Genomic DNA, 22,651 nt, shown 5'->3' on the forward strand with positions numbered 1-22,651 from the left:
TAAGAATTATTACTCTTTGGGTTCAAGGATATTTCCCAAAGAAATTAAAGGTTTTAGATTTATTGTGTGTGAGTAGGTTTATGTAAAAATCGCCGCATTTCAGCTTCCAATTCATTCTTACAACAATGTGAGTACAAGATTTGGGTGAAACTTGAACCAATAGAGGTAATTACCGTGAATTAGAGTGGAGGATACATTTATGAGGGAGTCTCCAACGGACAGCTGAAAAGTGAAGGAGAGGTAAACGGATTAAATGATTCAAAGTAAAATGCTCATAAATAGCAAATAGTTTGTTCATCTAATGGAAGAAACTCGTAAAGAGCTGGTATGTTATGAACAATTTTTTTTTTTTACTTTCAAATACTTCATTTATATTAAATACAAAACATGCTAGTTTTTCTTTCGTAAAAATATTTGTGTAACGGCTTTTGAATTTTGTTTGCAAATATTTATGTATTTAACATAAATTAAATGATTCAGAATAAAATGCCCATAAAAACTTGGGTACTCCGTTCTTATAATGGAGGAAAGCCATAAAGAACTAGTATTTTATTGAAAAACGAGTTTATTTTTAGTTTATCCGATAAATAAATTTGTTAGTAATATTTTTTACATTAAAAACGGGTTTATTTCTAGTCTTGGTTAGTAATCGTCAGTCTTATTCATCAAAATGGTATTGGAATGATTTTTCTTTTAAAAAAAAAGATCAAATGATGAAAACTTTCAATATTAAATGCCAGACGTCATGCTTGTCAGTGCATTAACTATCAACAAATAAAATTTTATAAACATTAGGATGGATCAAGTGGTGAAGAAGTGAAGATTGAGATAATCTAATAATTAGTAGTAAACTTGAGTTTCAGCTTAGCAAAAACACTAGCTGAAACATGTACAATGGCATTTCCGGTCAATATCAAAATCATATGTCAAGAATACCTAAAAGATACTACAACGACTTGAGGCGATTTACATGCATGCAAGAGAATCGAAGTCCAGTAAGAAATTTGTTGTATTATTCACCTTGTGGGAATGCATATGCAATTGTTTTAGAAATTTGTTTTGTCCAAATATTCTATTTATGGGAACAAGAAAGCTAATTTTTGGACTTTGATTTACAAATAGAAAGGGCAAATATGTAAAGTTGTATTCTCATAAAATCCTTTCTTTCCATATCTCTCCAACTCTCAAATAAGAGAAAGATATTTCTTTTCTTTTTTTTCATTAAGCTCCCAAACGAAATATGCATCTTTTCCCTTCTCTTCCTTTCTTTCCTAAGCTATCTTTTCTTTTCTTTTCTCTTCCTTCATAAACTCCCAAACTAAGCCTAAATCCGCCCCGGTCCACGAGTGTCGTTACCGTATGAAAGAAAGGGAAAGAACGAGAAGATTTTAACAAACTTTAGTAGGCTTTTAATCGAAATTTTGAGTTCTGGGAGGGAAGACTTTTTAGAGTCTTGCAGGCATCCGCTGCATCGCGATAGTTGGCCTTTCTGATACAGGCATATCAAAAAGGAATCAAATTGGAATTTACGGTGGAAACAAGGTAGATGCGCCAACGGCAGCTGGTGTTTCATTTTCATGATGCAAACTGGGGAAATGTTGGAGCATTATGCATCCATGCCATTAGATATATAGTGGGCTTGATGTTATACAATGCAAATTTTCTTAAAAAAAAACTTTAAATCAAAATAAATCTTGACCTATCAATTATTGATTTAAGCTATCAAAACATTGGCATGTAACATGCAAATAAGCGTTGCTCATAGGGCATCATTCCTTTCCGTCTCACACGCAGATTAGTCCATTGGTGGTTCTTTCTTTCCTTTTTTTTTTTTTTTTTTTGAATATTTGGTACATAGAGGCTCCAACTTTTACAAGGAGAAGGAAAAATAGGAGAGTTTAAGGGTCAAGACCTTACGGTCAGTCACCTAAAAGCATCCGTGCCAATTGAGTTGAGTTTTGGGAACAAAATTTTGGCCTTTCCATTATAGCAGGATACAACTAAATGCCCGGATTAATTAACTCAATTTCCATAAATTTAAAAAAAAAGAGTAAGAAATTGGTACCTCTGATCAATTCCAAGGGTAGATATATAATATAATTATTAGTCCTTCAAATGGAGACGAGTGTCAGTAGACTTAAAAGGAGTCCATGATATTGATAGTTGGTCTTTTGGTCACAATAATTATTTCGAGATGTTTGATTCTTCGTAATGTGGAATAACTTTCCTCCAGACATTCTAAAGAAACATGATGGAACAAGTTGCTGTTTGTGAGGTCGTATTAATCCTGGTGGGAACGTCTCTTGCGCAAGGATTTTTGGGTAATGAATTGATCTTTCAAGAAAAACGCTACTATTTACAAAAACAAGTATTTTTATGTTTTTCTTCATTTGTGTTCAATTCAATTCTCTATAATGTATATTAATAGTACTATTTATCTAGAGGGAGCACCTTCATGAATGGACTATCTCTAGAGGTTCTCCTTCACATTTGACGCGCAGATTACGCCATTAGGCAATTCGGGCGGCTGAGCGGTCAACACAAGGCAACATCAAAACGTAAAACAGATGTAATAGATGGGAGAAATTTCTTTGAAACTCCAAAATGTGATTGTCGAGTAGATTAATGCGAGTCTTATGAATTGATTACATTTTCAATCAATTCAATCTCCGGATAAACATGCATGCTATGCCCAAATATAGCTCTGTCCTGGTTTTCACGGTACAAGCACTTCTTCATTCTCAAAGAAGTTATTAGCATACTAAAGAAAGAAAAGGACCTAAAAGGAAAAAAAGAAGAAGAAAAGGATCTAATTATACTAAGAATCACAAAAGTTAGGGGGTGCTTGGTTCATGCTCCGGAATTGAAATTGGATACGGAATGAAATATAAAAAAATCAGTATGGGTATAAGCTCCTGATATCATTGAAATAACTACTGCTTGGTACAATTTTTAGTGGAATAGGTATCAAAATTATTATTGCATTTTTGCCCTATCTTTTTCTTTGTTGGCTTGCAAACAGATATAAGGAACTTTTTTTTTTCAAGAAAATATGCGATATCCAATATTAAAGAACAACATATAGTAGAATTTGTAGATTCACATACCAATTGAGGTTCAATGACAAATTAGAACAGCCAAAATTGTTCAAAATACAAAGCAAATAACAACTTGGGATCCGTTTATCTCTAACGGCAGCTTGCTTAACAAAATCCACTAGCAAGGAGGCAACGACCTTTTCCTTCAACAATACTTATTAATGAATCCAATCTCCTTAGCATTGCTGCAAAAGCATTGTCTGCAGCACATCAGGCCATACTTTCTGATAATACCATAAGAGTTTCCACACACACGGCAGGTGCGAGAGCCACAGCCGTGGTTCTTAGGATGAGAATTCCAGATGTTGGAGTGTCCCATCTCGATATCGTCTTCCTCTCTATCAAGCTTTCAGCGGCTGCTAATTTCTGCCAAAGCCAACCCTAATTACTGAAGGCGGAGGAGGCAGATTTAAGGAACTTTGTGTGGGGTGGCACCAGACTCAAGCCGGTGGGGTTTCTTTCTCAAGTTGAAGTTGAATCCCTTGAGATTGCGGCTGTAAATTCGGACACTGATTTAAACTCAGGGGTGAGGTTGTGCAGGAGGAGGAGATGAGTGGTGGGAGTTGATGGAGGAAGACTAGAGGGAGGATGACTGAACGAGGATGAAGGGGTAAGTGGATAAAAAAAATGTTTTATTAAATTTATCTTGGAATCAAATATAGAAATTAACAAAACCCACCAATTTACTCGGGAATGGAGAGTTGACAACTTTTTAGAATTCATTCCAAAATCTTCAATCTCATACCTATTATCCAAGCACTTAAAATGGACATCATTCCAAATTCCAAATCCCATACCCTCAAACCAAGCACCCTTTAGTTTGGTTGAGAAAAGAAAGTAGTACTTTAGAACAAAGGTAGACGATGAGATCCTCGAAATAACATAATTATGAAAACATTTACTATATATATATATATATATGAAGAACAACATTTATTTGGGTTGAAATCAACTATATATACATACATATATATATATATATACATATATATATATATATATATATTCTAGTAGTAGCACTAGAGGGAGGGAGTGCTCTAACATTGATTCGGACTAAAACCAATCATCTTATTGGCAAGGTCGTAAGTGACCCGCATCCCTTGCTGCTGTATATTCCCAAGTAGTGACGCGCCTTCCGAAGTGCTGGCAAAAGCCAAACAGTGCTTGCCACTGGTATCAACACGAAACAAGTAATTTGCAGGCCTCAACGGCAGCGTTTTGCCCCCAGAGAAATCAAGCGACATCGTTGGATAGCCGTCTGTGGGGTTTGAGGATAGATCATAGCAAGCGTCCAATTTAAATATGCCTTCAGCGTACCCGCTCGTGGGAGGCAAGGCTTGAGCGTACTTAACAAACGTATCACGGACCGAGTTATAAACCTCATCTGGCAACAGAGTTATGGTGGTGCCCGAGTCAACTACAATTCCCCCGCGTCCGTCTTGGCCTATTTGGTAAGCTGATGCCGGAATGGGTACTTGTTCTCCATTAATGGTAATCCCCGTGAGCTCCACGTAGTAAAAAATCCCACTTGGATTAAAAATCAAAGGAACGAGGACTGAGTCACCAGGTGGAGCTGAGTTAAACTCAAGGGTCGAGGACTTGCCCGAGTCCATATCCACAAGACAGTAGGAGAAGGACGTGGCTTGAATTTTAGAAGGAAAGCTTACAGGAGTGCCCCCAAGACCAAGTATCCCAGACGCCCCCACGCTTTGATTTGTATGGGCGCACCCGATGGCTACTTTGTCAACCGAACCTGAACTTCCAAACGACACCGTTTCAGTGGCGAATTCTCCCACGACGCTGGATCCCTCTAAGTAGCCCGCTCTAAACATACACGGGTCAGCAGTGCAATTTCGGTTTTCGCCCAGGGAGGCACATTCCTGGGATGCGCAGGATAAAAGACTATAAGATGAAGACCCAGATGGGTCAAAGACCGAACCGGACACGCTAGAACATCCATCGCAGGGTAGGCATTGGAGCCAGTTGATTTGGCTACCCGTATCCGCTACCAGGAGGAATTCTTTTACTGGTTGGCCCACTCCGACCTGAGCTAAGTACGCTCCTCCAAATGGAGTCAGCGTAGTTTCCAGGTCCTCCGGTTGGACTTGGGCGTCCGGTTTAACGTCATGAGGGCGGTTGAAGGTGGAGAGAGCCCGCTCAATTTTGGAGTTGATGAGCTTGGCTCGGGCTCGGTCACTCGCCAGTCGGGAGCGTACGAGGTCGGAGTAGTTGTTGTTTGGCGGCTTTATGATGGATGAATAAGGATGTAGGGAGAGGGACAAAACGGAGGAGGTCGAGGTGGGCTGAGCTTTTTCTGTTGAGAAGAGCTGAAGTCTTTTGAAAACTGAAGCAGAGACTGCTTGAGGTGAAAAGGGACTGAGGGGGAAGAAGAAGAAGAAGAGGATGATGAAGATGTTAATGGAAGGAAATGGCCTTTGAGCTTCTCGAGCCATGTTTGTGGGTTTGGAGCAGAAGAGAAGTGATGAGAAGTTTGGAACGAGCAAGGGTTTATATACACGTCGATCTGCATGGAGGGCATGTGGTTAATTAATTTAAGACATGGCTGCATTCACATTTTACAAAGGGTACATATACATTTACTAGTCCTTCAAACGAAGACATGTTCGGAGAATGTAGAATAACTGATATTCCTTGTTACGAGACAAGAGTCTAGAAGAAGAATGAAGAGACCTTTTTTTTTTCAAAAAAAAAATTCTTTGAAGCTTAATAAGGAATTTTTATTCATGTTAAATCCGCGAGAACAGCATCAGACACCAACAGACCCTTCTTCCCTGAAGAAATGAAGAGAAAATTAAACAAGTAATAATGGTGGGTGCTATGGGTTAATATATGCAAGTAATAATTTTTCGTAAAGAAATCATCAAGGGTTTTACGTTAAAAAAAAATCTTCAAAGGTTTTACATGCAACGGATCTTCTGTCCCACACTCTATACCACTTTCTATCTTACTTTGTATTATATTGTCATTTCTCTTACATAAACATCATGTTTTAGTTCTTTTTTATTTTCTTAAAATCCAATAACTATTAATTGAGTAATACACAAAATTTAACAAACTCAAAAAATCAAAATGCATAAAAAAAATGAGATTTTTATGAATTTTTTGCTGTATTTTTTAATTTTCTATTATATATTGCTTTTTTGAACTGTTATATTTATTTTTATTCAATTAATAGCTATTGAATTTTAAAGAAACAAAAAAAAACTAAAATATGATGTTTATGTAGGAGAAATAGTAATATAATAAAAAGTGAGATAGAAAGTGACAAAGATTACCAGACAGAAGATCTGTTGCGGATTTTACATGCAAATTCTTTCCCCAAGAGTTGTGGAACACAAGGAATTATGTGGCTCTCTAAACTCACACGGTCCACAATTTTACCTGCGTGGTCCGGGTCCATCTCTAAGAAGAAGAGACAGTACAATTGGAATTTTTTTTGTATAATGAATGCGATGGCACTTTCTTTGAACAGAGAAAAATCCTGCAAAGAGGCCAATCACCAAATACCGTAGACGTTCATCTTGACACATAAACCATACTTGAAATCAAAGTTGAAAATTCAGATAATCGTGTTTCATGCAGAAACTCCCTTTCGGTATCGCATGCATATTAGGCGACTAATTAGCTGTCAACGGTACGCAACATCAAAACAGCTGATGTGGGACAGAAGATCCGTTACGTACACAACATCAAAACAGCTGCACTTTTACCATTCGTCAACCAATCAGACCATTTCGTCTTCTTGTCCATTTGATTTAACCTAGAGAAACTCTAGTCGTCATTCGTTAATGCTCTTTCTAGTTGTTTAAATAAAGAAGAAACTTTAAATTTTTGGTACACAAAAAAAAAAAGAACAAATGGCCTTAATTTGAACTCATTTATCAAAAACTTTAATTGTCTAGTCGCCAAATCTGTAAATGTATAATTGCTTCTACATATTTGTCCCTAGCCTAAACTTTTTAGAACTTTAAAAACAAATTGTATTGTACACTGAAACAGTTACATGTCCTAAATTAGAGTTGCCAATGAAAGATGGCCAACATTCTAGTTTTCATAGGATATTACACTTTTCTATGGTTTTCAATTAATGAGAACCACGAGCCCAACATTATGGAATAGGGGTTGTATCAAGGCACCGCACCAGAGGGCTCATTGCAATTGGATAGAATATTCTGATGCAGACTCGTTCGACCAGTCTGCAGGTAAAGCCTATTGACTCAGTGGCGACTAGTCGATCAATCAGACAAACCAAAGAAGTTAACCTTCTTTGATACCCATTAATCAGAGCCCACAAAGACCAGGACTTTTTTCTTGCCAATTTTCGGTAAGGCAAAAACAAAGCATTAAAGCTGGAAACAAAAAAAGAAAATTTCCCCTTTTATAGTTTTATTAGGTCAAGCCAGGAGCAGGACTAGAAGAAAGAAAATGTGTTTCTTCCATTAATTCTTCGCAACGTAATTCTTCCTTTTATGTGTACACTAATTCTTCACCAGATCGGCAGACCTTACGAGTTCCAGCTCGATCGTGCAACGAGCGCAACTGATAAATCATTACAGCGAAAACGGAGAGGATTTGTCTTGTACGTATACCTCAATTGACATGACCGAATATGTGTGGGAAAAGCTAGCTCAAGGATTAATCCAGCAAAAACAATCAAGACTCAACATAACTTACTATCAAATTAAAATGAAGACAGCAGGGCTGAATCCAATCGGCCTTGTATTATTTTGCAAGCATTCATGTGGAAAATGAAACAGCCAATGGAATGGAATGGTCGTACAACTCCCTCCTTGCCAGAACTTTATTCATTCTATATCTATCGACGAAATACATCATATATACCCTGTTTACTAATCGAAAGAACGATTATTTTTCCTATCTAATGTGTATCTGATCATGTATAGACGCATGACTCATGTACGTTTTAAATTTTATATCTATAACATGTATTTAAATTCGTTAATATATGCATACGCTGTCAGTGTACAAAATATATTTATTAAAACAAAATCTTTTAATTTATAAATTTCTCAAGTTCATTATCATGTTTTCATGACTAAGTTAACCGATGAAAAAAGGCACTCAATTGACGGAACTTTTCAACATAAGTAGATAACGTCCCAACAGAATTCAGCCAAAACTTTCGTCGTCCTCTCACGTGCCCGGCGTGTGGATTAGAAGCATTCAGTCCTTCGCGCCTTGCGCGTTAGCTTCCCACCTGGCCTCGTTGCCAGTGTCCCATGTGCTTCTGCTGCATTCTCTCTTCCCGCTGCCTTCTCTCTGCAGCTTCTCTCTCTCTCTTTCTTCTGTCATTCTTTTTCCTCTTTTCTCTTTCTCTTCTTCTTTCCACAACAATGTTGCTCTGTCCTCTCAATTTCTCTCTCCTTTCCTCTAGGGTTACGTACATCCTCATACTTTGTCCATTCGCTCCTCCTCCTCCTCCGTCGACACACTGTCTCCCTCTCCTCTATCGGCTCCTTTTCTACCCAGCATCAGAGGTCCGCTTTCTTCCACTGGCCCTGGGATTCCCCTTTCGCCTCCTTCTGCTTCAAGTTCAGCCTCGCTGTTCCCTTTTTTTTTTTTAATACCATTTCTCCTCCACCGCCACACCTTCTTCCTCTCATTTATCTCTCAGCCTTTGGGAGGCCTTTCAATTCCATAGCAAGATCCTCGCCATCATCGGCATCTCTCACTGCCTTTCCTCCCTAGATCTCCAAACCCTCCGGACCCAGACCCTCGCCCTTTATAGGCTCGGCTCCTCCAGATCTCCAGACCATCCTTGCTTGGAGGAAACAGAGAAAGAGAACAATTAAAGCATCTTCCTTTTCCCTTTTTCCTAACCCTAAGCTGACCCGCCTTTCATCCCCGCCGCTCTTCTCACACTTCCTCTCCCTTTCCTGCCCTTTCTTCTCCCTATCCCATCTTACTACGTATAGTTTACTTCTTTATTCACCGGCACCCGAATTCGAGTATAATCCTCCTTTGCCGTCCAAAACAACCTGTGGGAAGTTGGATAAAGGTTTGCCTTTTTTTTTTCCTCAATCGGTTTTTCATACTCTGTTGTCTTATCTTACGAGGTAATGGGTCTGGATTTGAAGCAGGTGCATCAACGATTGTAAGATTTTTCTTGGTTGGGTCTTGTCATCAGATGCGTAAAAGGAGAGATGGGGTTTAGTAGCTGTTTCAGTGCATTTGGTTCTTGCAAGGGACAAATAAAGCACATGTGCCATGAGGTAAGAACCAAGAATATTTCAATTTTTAGTTTAGGCTTGAATGGAGGTTTTTCTCAATTATTGCTAAATTTGAGCATGGTGATAATTTTGTTGATTGGATTTAACAGTTTACGAATAAGTAATTGAACCTGAATTTATGTTTCCCGATTTCCAATTTTCAACTCTAGATATTCCCTAGGCAATCACAACCTTCAAGCTTCTCATCATAACTATGCGTCCTTAGGAAACATCTGTTTTTTCTAACTTGATAAGTGGAGTCGATCCATGTATTCTTAAGGTAGCTATGTTACCCAGTTTAGAGTTGTTTGGTTCAGAAAAAGCTCCAAAGTCAGGTTTCAATTTGAGCTTAATCTAAGCGGGACATAAGTGCCTTTAGCGGCTCACAACTTAGATAACAGTTTCAGTTCAAAGATATAAGAACCTGAATTTTTTTTGTGAGATTTATACTGCATATTTTAGGATGGGTGTTATGGTTTCATCTGAATAGTGCATATACTAATCTACAACTCTTTTCCATGATTTTGTATATGATCACTTCTGATTCTCTGGTTTTCTATCTGCTTCTGCATGGTTAGAGCTTGCTACCAGCAATGTTAGGCTATTCTCATACAACTCTTTGAGGTCAGCAACATGACACTTTCTCTCCTCAAACTAGAATAGGAGGCGGCAGTTTTGGAGTAGTATACAGGATATGATCAATCTTAGTTTGTGTGTCTGCATAAGTTTTACTTTTATGGCAACTTTGATTCGGAGAGTAATATAGAGGAGAGGAATGAGGAACTAAGCTATTATGGTACCTTACCAATATCATTCTTATGTTCGGTCCTCCTCAATTTGTTAGCTCTTCATAGAGGCTCTTATCCAGTTTTTTGTACTTTTACCTTCTTGCATCTCACCTTAAAATTACTTGTTAGAGAATGAAACATGGTGCAATGATATTGACATGTGTGTAATTCCTTATGAGCTGGTGGATTAAAACTTCTGTTGGCTATTGAATAAGATGAGTAAATTTCTTATATCAAGAATTCAACAAGAATGAAACAGGCAGACCTTGATAATTGTCTACTATATGATGGTTTATATGTGTAGATATGCATTCAAGTGTCATCGAAAATCTGGAGCTGGAAGGGACATTGTCTACCCCATTGAATTCAATTGCATTTCATCTTATATAAGTGGTGCATATACATTTATCCACAATAAAGAGATTATTGTTCAGCAGTCATTCATTGGAAGTTGGATTGTATGGCCTCTTTTTTTTTTTTTCAAGTTTTGTTAAGAAAGAAAATCAATGCTAAGATATTTCACTAGTGGAGCTGGATCTATTACAATTTTCTATTGATTGAATATCTTTAGCCTCTTCTTGTAATCTATCTCAAAACTGATTTAAATATGCAGCTATGGTACATTTGCTACTGGGGGTTGTGATGGTTATGTTAGTGTGTGGGATGGAAACAACAAAAAAAGGCTGTATCAGGTACTTTTTCCACACTGAATTTGAAATGTCTTCAACTTCATGCTGACAATGCTCACTTTAGTACAAACATTTATGTTTTTCTTTCTTTTCTTCAGTCTCATTCAACTTACAGTACTCAAAATACCCAGCAAGCCATGTTGAAGACGTTGAGGGAAAATAAGGACCGATTTGACTTAGTAATTAGGGATGTTCATATGCCTGACATGGATGGCTATAAGCTTTTGGAGCTTGTTGGACTTGAAATGGACCTTCCTGTCATGAGTAAGCAAACAAACTTTCTCTTCTATGTCATTCGAGAATGTTATGATTACTCCTTTCTGGAATGCATTTGGGAACAGGAAGCATGTCATTTACTTATCTGCATTATTTTGGCATTATTTGCTCAAATGCGTGAAGTAAGAACGTTTTACTATTTTGTCTTTCAAAATATATGCATATTGAGCATTTGGACATTATGTTATAGAAACCCTTTGATCATTCCATATGAATTTCTAATACTTCCTTGAATTCTGCCAGTGTTATCAGCAAACAGTGATCCCAAGCTTGTAATAAAAGGGGTCATGCATGGTGCATGTGACTTTGGTGAAACTTGTTCGAATTAAGGAGCTGAGGAATATTTGGCAACATGTTATCAGGAAAAAGAAGTTTGATACCAAGAAACAAGGCAAGTCTACTTATGAAGACAAGGCTGTTCAGGGAAATAGAGATGTCTGTCACGGGCATCAGAATACAGGTAACAGAGATCAGAATGGGAAACTTAATAAAAAGAGGAAGGATGAAGAAGATGAGAGTGAAGATGACGGACATGATCATGAAGATCCAGCAACACAGATCTAGCCTAACTTTGTTATTTTGTTACTGGTATGGTTTCTTTTGGGCCTTATGCATCAAGAATTGCATGTTAATTATTCTATTCATGTATCTTCTATGGTCCTGTTCCACAACATCATGACATTGTTACTTTATATTGCATTATCTTGAAAGCAAGCTAATCTTTGCTTCCACAAATTTTACCTACAGGTTGATAATATGATTATTAGGAAGAGGATTCATGTTCGCGTAGAGCATGTTCAGCCTTCTCGATGCAATGAGGAAATCAAGCATAGAACAGAAAAAATGATGAATTGAAGGCTGCAGCAAAGGCAAGAGGTGAGGTCAACAACACTAAGAGGCAACCTGAAGGCCCCAAACCAGGTTTCATGGTAGAAGGTGCAACTTTGGAGACTGTAACTCCAATTCCATATAATGTGGTCGATCTCAAAGGGGGTTACTAAGTTTGTACTGTGCTGGAGTTCTCTCTGTTTGTTTATCGCTTAAACAATTGAAGACTAGAAAATCTGTTTTTCCTCTCATAGCCTTCAAATTAGTGCGGATTTGGTATTTTTGTAATATTAGTAGAGGCATTGGCCATTGAGTTTTGTGTTTAATGAAAGTAATGTTGGCAAAATGATGATGTGGTACCTGTTTCCACCAATTTTTGTTTACGTGCAATGTCAATTTTGTTGCCCGCCTTGAGTGTGTGTTTTCTACGCGGGATATGTCGTAGCTTCTGTGGAAACAAAGTTCTTTATACATACACTCAGAAGCGTTGTTGTCGTCTTTATAGAGTATTTTCAGAAACAAAGTTCTTTATACAAATGTGGATGGTGTATAATCTCCACAAGAATGAGTTAATTGAATGGCTGCCTGGGTTTTCTACTAGGAAAGATGAAGGTAAGTGTGGTAGGGAGACCAAAGAAATGGCTATGATGTCGTACATGAGACGTAGATACAATTTATTGTCATTTCTCTGCAAATGGTTTTCATATGCAAAACAAAGTATGGAACAGACATAACTCCATAGACTACCGGTTTAACTCCATAGACTACCTGTTTAAGGATCCATTCCTTTCAGATTTTACTAATAATTCGCATACTTTTTCTGCATAAATTACAATTTTTATTACTTCATATATTTTATTTTGCATTGTATACAAAAGTGGATAGGGCATTTTACATTTCTATCGCGCGAAGCGCGTTTATGCCTCCTAGTAGTAAGAAAAGCATTATGAACATGTAAGGTAGAAATCAACGATATGGATATTAAAGCATTGAAATGGAGGAATCTTCATCGATCATATCAGAAAACGAATTATATGAGCCGTGTTTAGACTAACTTTGTACCGGTATTACTTGACATTCCGACAAGTGGTCATGGAAAGGAATGTGAACGTCGAGCCAAATAATCTGGTGGTTAGGGTTGCAAACGAGTCGAGTCGAGTCGAATTTTGGATTAATCGAGTCGAGTCTCGACTAAATTTTACCAAATTCGAACTCGAGCTCGAGCTTGACAAGCCGGCAATTTAAAGCTCGAGCTCGACTCAACTCGATTCGAGTCGAACTCAAAAAAAAAATAAAAAATAATTATTTTATTTTTTAAAAAATAAATAAAATAATATTTTTTTAATAAATAATAAAATATTAAGGATATATATGTAATTTTACTATTAAAAGAAGAAAATAAAAATATATATATACTTAAAATAAAAAATAAAAAATAAAAAATATTATATATATATACACTCGAGCTCGAACTCGCAAGTCTAACGAGCTTAATATTTTGAGTTCGAGTTCAAGCTCGATTTCGACTCGAGCCGCTCGCGAACGGCTTGATTTGTTTGCAGCCTTAGGTGGGGATAACAAACTGATAATCTGGTGGGGATAACAAACTGATGCCACGTCCAAACCTGCCAAAAGCATTGCACCTCTATTATAGTATTATCCTTGTCGCCCCAACAATTTCGGAGACCAGGCATCTCAAAGTTGAGTTTTGTCTCTTACAAATTAGTTTACACGATTCTTATTACATTTAGTGTAAATTCGTCCCATAATGACTTGTCCTAGGTCACTAAAGACTTATTCTTGATTGATTACTTTAGCTATATATTTATGGATTCTGACGTTAGATAATCAGTTTTTGTGATTTTTTTTATTTTAATTATACAAATTTTATTTTTTATTAAAAAAACTAAAATTCATAATCAATCAAAAAAATAAATTTTACTAATATTCTCATTATTCTCTATCGTCATTTTTTTAATCTTAAATCTGATTTTGTAATATCTGAAACGAAGCAGCATTAGTATGAATTTAATATTTTGGTTCCAATATCTTCGAATGTCCTCTTGAAGGAAGGGACAGTATTTTGGTTCAAATCAAATATATTCTCGTACTGGCAATAAGAGACGGTGCTCTTAGTCTTAACATTGATTCGGACTAAAACCAATCAACTTATTGGTAAGGTCGTAAGTGACCCGCATCCCTTGCTGCTGTATGTTCCCAATTATTGACACGCGTTCCGTAGTGCCGGTAAAAGCCAAACAATGCTTGCCTCTGGTATCAACACGAACCAAATAATTTGCAGGCCTCAGCGACAGCGTTTTGCCCCCGTGGAATTCAAACGACATCGTTGGATAGCCATCTTTGTGCTCAGATGATAGATCATAGCAAGTGTCAAATTTAACAAGACCATCGTCGAACCCACTCATGGGAGGCAAGGCTCGAGCGTACTTAACAAACGTATCGCGGAACGAGTTATAAACCTGAGTTGGGAACTCAGTTATCGTGGTGCCCGAGTCAATTATGATTCCCCCACCTCCATCTTGGTCTATTTGATAATCTGATGGCGGAATGGATACTTTTTCTCCATTAATAGTGACCCCCGTGAGTTCCACGTAATAATAAACCTGAATTATTGGGTTAATTATCAAGGGAACGAAGACTGAGTCCCCGGGTGGAGCTGAGTTAAACTCAAGACTCGAGGACGAGTTCGAGTCCATATCCACAAGGCAGTAGGAGAACGACGTGGCTCTAATTTGAGAAGGAAAGCCTACAGGGGTGCCCCCAAGGCCAAGTATCCCAGCTGCCCCACCAAACCCGCCCTGATTCGCATGCCCGCACCCGATGGCTACCTTATCAGCCGAACCCGAACCTCGAAACGACACCGTTTCGGTGGCGAATTCTCCCGTAGTACTGGAGTTATCTCCGTAGGACGCTTCATACGTACACGGGTCGGCTTTGCAATTTTGGTTCGTGCCCAGGGAGGTACACTCCTGCGATGCACAGGATAAAGGACCATAAGATGAAGACCCGAATGGGTCAAAGAACGGGTCGGATTGGTTAAAGCATGCATCGCAGGGCAGGCATTGGAGCCAGGTGATTTGGCTACCCGTATCGGCTATGAGGTGGAATTCTTTCACGGGTTGACCCACTCCGATCCAAGCTAAGTACCCTCCCTCAGAATGAGTCAGTGGAGCTTCGAGGTCCTCCGGCTGGACTTGTACGTCCCATTTAACAGCATGAGGGTGGTTGAAGCTAGAGACAGCCCGTTCGATGTTGGAGTTGATCAGAGGCGGAGGGAAGGGGGGGCCAGGGGGGGCAACCGCCCCCTCTCCAATTGTTAAAAAAAAAATTCTAAGTAAAAAAATTTTTATTATATTGTTTTGCCCCCCAAATATTGATAAAAATTTTCACTTTGCCCCCCCTCCAATTGTTATAAAAAAAATTCTAAGTAAAATAATTTTTATTATATTGTTTGCCCCCCCCAGAATATTGATAAAAAATTTCACTTTGCCCCCTCTCAAGGACTCAAACAATAATATTTTAAAGTTATTTGGACCAAGTCCAAATAACAGAGACTCGCCCCCCCTAATTGCAATTCCTAACTCCGCCACTGGAGTTGATGACCTTGGCTCGGGCTCGGTCACTCGCGAGTCGGGAGAGTACGAGGTCGGAGTAGTTGTCGTATGGCGGCTTTATGATGGAGGAATGAGGATGTAGGGAGAGTGACAAGACGGAGGAGGTTGAGCTAGGCTGAGTTTTTTCTGTTGAGAAGAGTTGAAGCCTCTTGAAAACTGAAGCAGAGACAACTTGAGGTGAAAAAGGACTGAGGGTTAAGGAGAAGAAGGAGAGGATGATGAAGATGTTAACGGAAGGAAATGGCCTTTGACCTTCTCGAGCCATGTTTGTGGTTTTGGTGATGAGAAGTTTGGGAGATGAGCATGGGTTTATATGCACGTCGATCTGCATGGAGGGGTTGGTAAGATGAAGTTGCGTTCACATTCTTTTGTTTTAGGACACAACTAACGGATCCGGATAAGTTCAAATGTTCGATTACAGTAGAAAACTTTGGTTTTTCTTTATTACATTTTTTGTTTCCAATATGATTCTGTTCTACCCTATTCCATTTTTTATTATATTATTATTTTTTCTTCACAAAAATTATATGTTAATTCTTTTTAATTTTCTTACTATCAAATAACAACTAACTGACGCATACAAATGGTTTTCGAGGGTGTGGCAAGTGTGTGGCTCGACTGCAGGGTTACTGTGACTTCTTTTTTCCTGTAATCACGCCTTTGTTATCTAAAGTTAAGTGGGGCTGTGGATTAATGCAATTGCTAATAATTTTTCATAAAGCAATATTCTTTAAGGGCTTTGCATGCAAATTTTGTCCCTAAAGAGGTGCGGGACACAAGATGCGGCTCTTTAAGCTCACAAGCTCAGGCATATGGACCAGGTCCATATAAAAAAGTTTCCTGTGCAATATTCGAGAGGCTTTTCTATAACATAACCAAAGTTTTCCTTTTATAAATAAGGAATTTGGAATTTCATTTTTTTTTCCTTTTATATACAAGCTCGGGCTGTTTATAGAGTTTTTGACCAAAAGATTGTTATTCATAAAAGTTTTGAAATTGAAAAAACAGTTTGAGAAAAAGAAACGAAAAAACGCTGAGTTTGTTTGGATAAGAGTTTATTTGGATGATTTATTTGAGATATTTACTGTAGCACTTTTTATGATGTGATGTATGTGAGATAAAAAAGTGATTGGAAAGATAAAAAGGTGATTGGGATTTGTGAGAATAAATTTTGCAAATCAAATTATCTTTGTCCAAACAAACTCGCTGTTTCGTGGGAACTTCTTGCCCGAGGATCATTTATGCTTGCTGCAAAGATAATTTGGTTGATGACTTGATTTTTCAAGAAAAACTATTCACACAATAAAAAGTGCGTGCGATTATGCACAACTAGTGACAAAAGGAGAAGCCCATGCACGAGATTTAGGGCCTGTTTGGAACCTAAGTTTTTTGGGAGTTTGTCTAAAACTTTACTGTAGTGCACTGTAGAAGTTTTTGAAAAAATTTTGTAGAAGTTTTTGTAAGGTGAAAAACTTTTTTGTAGAAGTTTTTGTAAGATAAAAATTTTGTAAAAATTTTTGTAGGGTGAATTTTTTTTTTCCTTTTCTTTTTTTTCTTTCTTTCTTTTTTTCTCTCTCTTTCTTTTTTTTTCCCTTTTTCTTTTCTTTCCTCTCTTTCTTTTTCTTCTTCTTCCTTCCCCCTTCCGCCACCCCTCTCCTCCCTTTCCCCTTCTCCTCTTCTCTGCATTTCCCCCGCCAGCCCCCTTCCCCCTCCTCTCTGTACGCCATCCTCTCTGCCCCGCCACCCCCTCCCCCCGCCCGCCCTTCCCCCGCTGCCAGTCCCTCTGCCCCTTCCCCCGCCAGTCCCTCTCCCTTTCCCCCTCCCCTCTGCCCTACCACCCCCTCCCCTCGCCAGCCCTTCCCCCGCTGCCAATCCCTCTGCCCCTTCCCCATCCCCTCTGCCCCGCCACCCCCTCCCCCTGCCAGCCCTTTCCCCGCTGCCACGCCACCCCCTTCCCCTACTGCCGCGCCACCCCGTCTACCCCTTCCCTCTCCCCTCTGCATGCCACCCCCTCTGCCCCGCCACCCCCTTCCCCCGCCAGCCCTTTCCCCGCTAGCCCCTCTGTCCTGCCTCTTCCCCTTCCCCTGTGCCCCTTCCCTCGCTGCCCGGCCACCCCCTCCCCCCACCACCTCCCTGCCCCTTCCCCCTCCCATCTGCACGCCACCCCCTCTGCCCCGCCACCCCCCTCCAGTTTCCCCCTCCCTTGTTTCCCTTCCCATTTCCCGTTTCCCGCCACCCCCCTTCCTTGTTCCCCCATTTCCCCGTCAGCCATAGCGTAGGAAAGTAACTACTGCTGCTGCATAGTTCTGGGCTGTTTGGCTAGGGAGGGGAGGGGGAGAGGGGAGCGAAGGAGAGAGGAAGGGAGAAAGGAAGGAAAAAAAATTTTGGGAACGCTGACGCCGAAATAGGTGGCCGGCGCTAGAAACGGCGGCGGAGGTGGTGGCCGGCGATGAAAGTATGGTGGATGGGGTGGGGGAGAAAGAAGAAGAAAGATAGAAGTTTTTTTGTGTATTAGATATTTTGAAGTGTGTGGGTTAAAAAATTTGATAAATTTTTTTGGATTCCTGTAGCTAAAGTTGTTAAAAAATTTGTAGCTAAAAAACTTGGGCAAAAAACTCACTTCCAAACAGGCCCTTAGTTGCACTGCCATTTTTCCAGGCTAAGGAATAACTTGTAGGATTCTAGACCAAGCTAGCTAGGATTAATTAGGACTAGAAGAAATTGTTTCTTCCATAAATTCTATGCAAAGAGCTCTCTATACTAAGAAAATTATCTTTCTAGTTCGATAGTTGGGGGGTTATGGAGGTTTTGATGGGTATAATTCTCCTTGATGAGCAACTGACAAATTATGACGAATATAATGGAGAGGTTTTCTTCTTGTAGATATACCTAAATTGACACGACCGAGTATGTGTGGTTCATTTTGCTAGAAAAGGTAACTCAAGTATTAAATCAACAAAAACAATCAAGACTTAACATAACTCGCCAAATACTTGGATAGACTTGGTCCACCCACAAGATTATAGACCATGTGACCATAAACATCGCTATATCACTTCTTTGTGGAAGATTGTAAAGCAAAAGGGTAACATGATTTATTTATGTTTACAAGGCCTATTTTCAAGTGGTGGATGGGGTCTATGCAAGTCTTTGATAATTTACTTTAAATTAAAATGAAGACAGCAAGCTCTTGAGCTATCAACAATGTTTAGGGACATGGAGTCCTACGAAATGCCAAGGCAAGTATTTGGATAAATCTGATCTACTAACAAGGTTGTACACCATGCGACCATAAACATCTCCACTTACCAATGCCTAAAAAACTTTGCCAAATAGCAAATTGGCAATGCCTAAAAAATTTGTTTGGGCTGAAACCAATCAGCCTTGCTATGTTACATGCAAGTAGTGTTTTGCTAGCAATTATCTGGGGCCCGAAACAACGAGCCCAACTATAAAATCTTTCATAAAATTTCTTCTTCAAGTCATAGTGACTAACAAACTGTTTCAATTGCAATTTTTTCTAGTTTGTAAAAAAAAAAATATATATATATATATATATATATATATTGCAATGATTCGACGTAAATGAGATACAAAATATAAAAAATTATGTTCACAAGAAACGTAAAAATATTTTAGAATAAAGTCGAAATCCAAACAAGGCCAAATTTTTTTTTTTTTTTTTGAAGGAAAGGCCAAAGTTAACTGATAAAAAGAACTCGATTGATGGAACTTTTAATAAGAAAAGCATTATGAGCATGATTGGCTGAGATTGACAATAACGGTACTCTAGCATCTATCTACCCATCAATAATCAGAGAGCAATATTCATCATCAAATCAGAAAAGAATGATTTGACCGTGCTTGCACTAACTTTGTACCGGTACTTCTTGACATTCCGACAAGTGGACTTGAAAAAGTAACGTGAACTTCGGGCCAAGTCATCTGAAGGCGATAACGAACTGACGCGATGTCCAAACCAAAAGCGTTGGTCCGCCATGATCCCTGGTGCCCCAACATTTGTCATCTTTCCTTAGTGGTGGATATTTCGATTGGCAAATGTTCAATTTGGAATGCCATAATAATCCAAGGGAGTTTATTATCTTTGAAAATTTCCCAAGATTACGATAAATTTAATATCATTCTACCACAATACTTTTATTTATTTATTTATTTTCGGCATGTTATAGAACAGAGTGTCCTAACTTGGTGAATGCAAACTCCGAAGATTGAGGATAATTTCTGCAGCAAAAATGATCGCGCAAAGGGTTGTAAGAAGTTGGTAAGCTAACAGTATAATTGGATTTTCTTTGATATATATATATATATATGTGTGTGTGTGTGTGTGTGTGTTGATTGTTTTATAGACAAATAAAAAGAAAAGGAGAAACAAACTTTTTCTTTCAACGTTTCTGTAAGTACAATTTTTTCTCCATCGATAATAATTATGATAAAGTGAAAGAAATAAAATAAGTACAAATTTCAGAATCATGAAAGACAAGCTTACATGATGTGCATCACGAAAAGCAAGCTTGCATTTTCATATAAAACAACTTCCATCCATGATGTGCATCTCACATTGTAGATTTTAACGTGTGAAACTTTGACTTGCGACTTTCAATTGCATTTTCTCTTTTTCCAACCCTTGTGTAGTAGAAGAACAAAGGCACTGCATGATTTATCCTCGATATAACGTGCATGCATTTGTCAATCATCATCTTGATGGTTGATAATCTTGATTTCCTTTACTAATCAGATATTTACGGAAGTTAAACAAAGACAATCAAATATACATATTCTTATTTTTTTTTCTCTCTTTTGTATTTTTTCTTTCCCCTTTTCCCTCCTTTGTTTTCTCTATCTCTTTCTTCTTTCTTTACTTCTTTCGCTTTTCCACAAGAAGTCTCATCTCATTGATTGAATCTAAAAAAAAAGAAATTGTAGAGATCTATCTCCACTTCGAATGATCACAAATATTCATACCCCTTCCTCAAGACACCATTTTTTGAGCCTTCAATTCTTTTGCTTTTTTTACTTCCTATCCTAGCTTTTCATTTTATTCTCAAGAAACCATCACAAGATAATTTTGTGACCTAATAAATGATCATTAATTGCAATTTACAACTCATGGCATCGTACGAAAAGATCGAAACGTGGATTTTGGGGAGAAGGGAATTAGGCAGTGGAATGGTGGAGAAGTTATCTAGTGATACAAATGGCAATAAATGGTCATCAATAAGATGAGGTAACTATGTGACGGGTTTGTGCTCCTTAGATAAAATGAACTTTTTAGTTGAGATGCAGGGAGGAGAAAAGAAAGAAAAAACCAAAAAAAAAAAAACAAATAAAGAAGGGGAAAAAAGGAAAATCAAAAATCAAAATAACAAAAGGTTGATTTTGTCCATTAGAGGGTGAAATGATAAAAATAAAAGTTTAGGGACAAAATGAAAAGCGAGATATGCCTTAAGGGATTAATTGTAATTAATCCAAATATTAAATTTTTTAGGTTTCACAATCAAGTTGGACCCAGTTGCATGAGTGGTGGGCAGCAAATCACTGAAGCACCCCAATCCCGAAGAAAGAAAATTGACAGCGGAATCTTCTCTCTCTCTCTCTCTCTCTCTCTATATATATATATATATATATATATATCTTTGTGTTAAGTGAGATGGGATGGAATGCTCAGAAAATGATAATCAATCAGAGGAAAATAGCCGAAAAATCTCAACGTTCTTTGTCAATTCCATTTAGGGAAGCTAACGCCTAGTACAAGGAGTTTTTTTACGTATCAGTAGTACTAAGTGTACTTTGACTACTTTCATTAATTTCAGAGGAACATGCGACCTTCTTGCCGCTCTTCCTGATCCACTAAATTAAGCCCAGAGGAACAAAGAAGTACGTGACCTATTTAATTTTTTTTTTATTTCCCCCTTTGGAAATAAATGGCTGGTGGCTCAGATTTGAAACTGACAATCTTTTCTTTTCTTTTTCTTTTTTATTTTTTTTTTGGGTTCGGAAGCAAAAGACTATAATGCAACCTAGCTTAGAGTTTTTTTTTTTTTTTGTCATAAAACAAGTCTTTAATTTTCTCATTCTTCCTTTCTCGATCTGCTGAAGAAGCTCTAGTGAGATTATTACTACCCATAAAGCCATAAACATTTACTTTATTCTTTTCAAATTTAGTCTCTATCGACCCCATCTAGTCTGCATAATAGTTTCATTCTTTTAAGGGAAGTATAGGAATTTATGTGATTCGAAAAAAAAAACAGAGAGAGAGAGAGAGAAGAAAAGGAGTGATCAAGGAATCAAGCTCTTGCATCAAAATAATGCACTCCCAGAACAACAAAGAAAGCAGGTCCTACTAGTACGTACTGGGCATCATTTAATTGGTTAATGCTTCAAAATCATTTTATTGGTTTTGAAATAGTGGAGTGGGATTTAGGGGATGCATCCCCAATAATTCAATCTCTAAGTTTTAGGTCCCATTACTTCACTAAAAATACACTAGTAGTAGTGACAGCAACGAAGAAAGGGACAGACATTAGAAAAGAACAGAAATAGGGCGTAGATAAATGGGCATCCATCCACCTTCGGTGATAACAACACTTGCACATGCACAGATTTGCAGGTTGATAAATAAGCAATATGACAATAGCCTCTCTCTCTCTCTCTCTCAGCCAAGAAAGCATTTTCATAACCTGCAAATTCTTATTCTTAATCAGTCAACTCCCTTTATCCTGTCTCTATGTGTAATTCTATGATAGATTCAAATGATTTTTCATATACTGAGAAATGTTCTGCAGATTAATAACCAATCAAGATTTGCCAGTCAGTAAAGAAAATATGCTCTTCTCCCTTTCTGTTCTGTTAATCACAGCTCACTAGATTCTGTTGCAGACAAATTCTGCAACCAAGCATACGAAGCCTCCGGTACCAAGTTCGCACCACTTTTTCAAGTCATTTCGTTCTTTCCTTTTCTTTCTTTTCCCTGCTTTAAAGTGAGGTAACCATACCAACTAATCAATGGAGTTGGTCCAATTAATGGTCAGGAAAGGGCTCTTAGAGTTTTTCCTGCTGTCTCTCTGG

At 38.2% G+C, this 22,651-nt stretch overlaps 4 protein-coding genes across 6 annotated transcripts; 1 reads left to right on the forward strand and 3 right to left on the reverse strand.

Annotated features, from left to right (window-relative positions):
- Positions 1 to 3,082: 3,082 nt before the first annotated feature.
- Positions 3,083 to 3,887, reverse strand: LOC113738398 (small ribosomal subunit protein uS14-like). The gene has a single exon (XM_027265583.2). The coding sequence runs from the start codon at positions 3,415 to 3,417 to the stop codon at positions 3,244 to 3,246; it is 174 nt and encodes a 57-aa protein (XP_027121384.1). The 5' UTR covers positions 3,418 to 3,887; the 3' UTR covers positions 3,083 to 3,243.
- Positions 3,888 to 4,394: 507 nt separating this feature from the next.
- On the reverse strand, positions 4,395 to 5,551 carry LOC140005045 (protein ASPARTIC PROTEASE IN GUARD CELL 1-like). Its single transcript, XM_072045119.1, has 2 exons — positions 4,455 to 5,551; positions 4,395 to 4,404 (listed from the first exon to the last, which is right to left on the reverse strand). Exons 1-2 carry the CDS (start codon positions 5,549 to 5,551, stop codon positions 4,395 to 4,397), a joined length of 1,107 nt encoding a protein of 368 aa, XP_071901220.1.
- Positions 5,552 to 8,371: 2,820 nt separating this feature from the next.
- Positions 8,372 to 12,276, forward strand: LOC113738800 (two-component response regulator ARR10-like). Of its 3 annotated transcripts, none has more exons than XM_027266069.2 (6): positions 8,372 to 9,138; positions 9,221 to 9,352; positions 10,751 to 10,829; positions 10,925 to 11,090; positions 11,465 to 11,690; positions 11,850 to 12,276. In XM_027266069.2, the coding sequence occupies exons 2-6, from the start codon at positions 9,348 to 9,350 to the stop codon at positions 11,860 to 11,862; spliced, it is 489 nt and encodes a 162-aa protein (XP_027121870.1). In that variant the 5' UTR covers positions 8,372 to 9,138; positions 9,221 to 9,347; the 3' UTR covers positions 11,863 to 12,276. The 3 variants fall into 3 exon arrangements, with proteins under 3 accessions (XP_027121870.1, XP_071901836.1, XP_071901837.1); XM_072045735.1 differs by having other exon boundaries at positions 9,268 to 9,352; XM_072045736.1 differs by lacking the exon at positions 11,850 to 12,276 and having other exon boundaries at positions 8,375 to 9,138; positions 11,346 to 11,617.
- A 1,792-nt stretch (positions 12,277 to 14,068) lies between these two features.
- On the reverse strand, positions 14,069 to 15,830 carry LOC140005046 (protein ASPARTIC PROTEASE IN GUARD CELL 1-like). Its single transcript, XM_072045120.1, has 2 exons — positions 15,594 to 15,830; positions 14,069 to 14,920 (listed from the first exon to the last, which is right to left on the reverse strand). Exons 1-2 carry the CDS (start codon positions 15,828 to 15,830, stop codon positions 14,069 to 14,071), a joined length of 1,089 nt encoding a protein of 362 aa, XP_071901221.1.
- Positions 15,831 to 22,651: the final 6,821 nt, after the last annotated feature.

This window comes from Coffea arabica, chromosome 4c (genome assembly GCF_036785885.1).
Source record: "Coffea arabica cultivar ET-39 chromosome 4c, Coffea Arabica ET-39 HiFi, whole genome shotgun sequence".
NCBI classification, from domain to species: Eukaryota; Viridiplantae; Streptophyta; class Magnoliopsida; order Gentianales; family Rubiaceae; genus Coffea; species Coffea arabica.

Excerpts from the sequence above, each read along its gene's own strand:
- LOC113738398 (XM_027265583.2), bottom strand. The coding sequence starts at position 3,417 with ATGGGACACTCCAACATCTGGAATTCTCATCCTAAGAACCACGGCTGT.
- LOC140005045 (XM_072045119.1), bottom strand. The coding sequence starts at position 5,551 with ATGGCTCGAGAAGCTCAAAGGCCATTTCCTTCCATTAACATCTTCATC.
- LOC113738800 (XM_027266069.2), top strand. Across the intron at positions 10,830-10,924 it reads ACAAAAAAAGGCTGTATCAG|TCTCATTCAACTTACAGTAC; the intron begins GTACTTTTTCCA and ends TCTTTTCTTCAG. Across the intron at positions 11,091-11,464 it reads AATGGACCTTCCTGTCATGA|GAAAAAGAAGTTTGATACCA; the intron begins GTAAGCAAACAA and ends ACATGTTATCAG.
- LOC140005046 (XM_072045120.1), bottom strand. The coding sequence starts at position 15,830 with ATGGCTCGAGAAGGTCAAAGGCCATTTCCTTCCGTTAACATCTTCATC. Across the intron at positions 14,921-15,593 it reads ACGACAACTACTCCGACCTC|GAGTGTACCTCCCTGGGCAC; the intron begins GTACTCTCCCGA and ends TGTGCATCGCAG.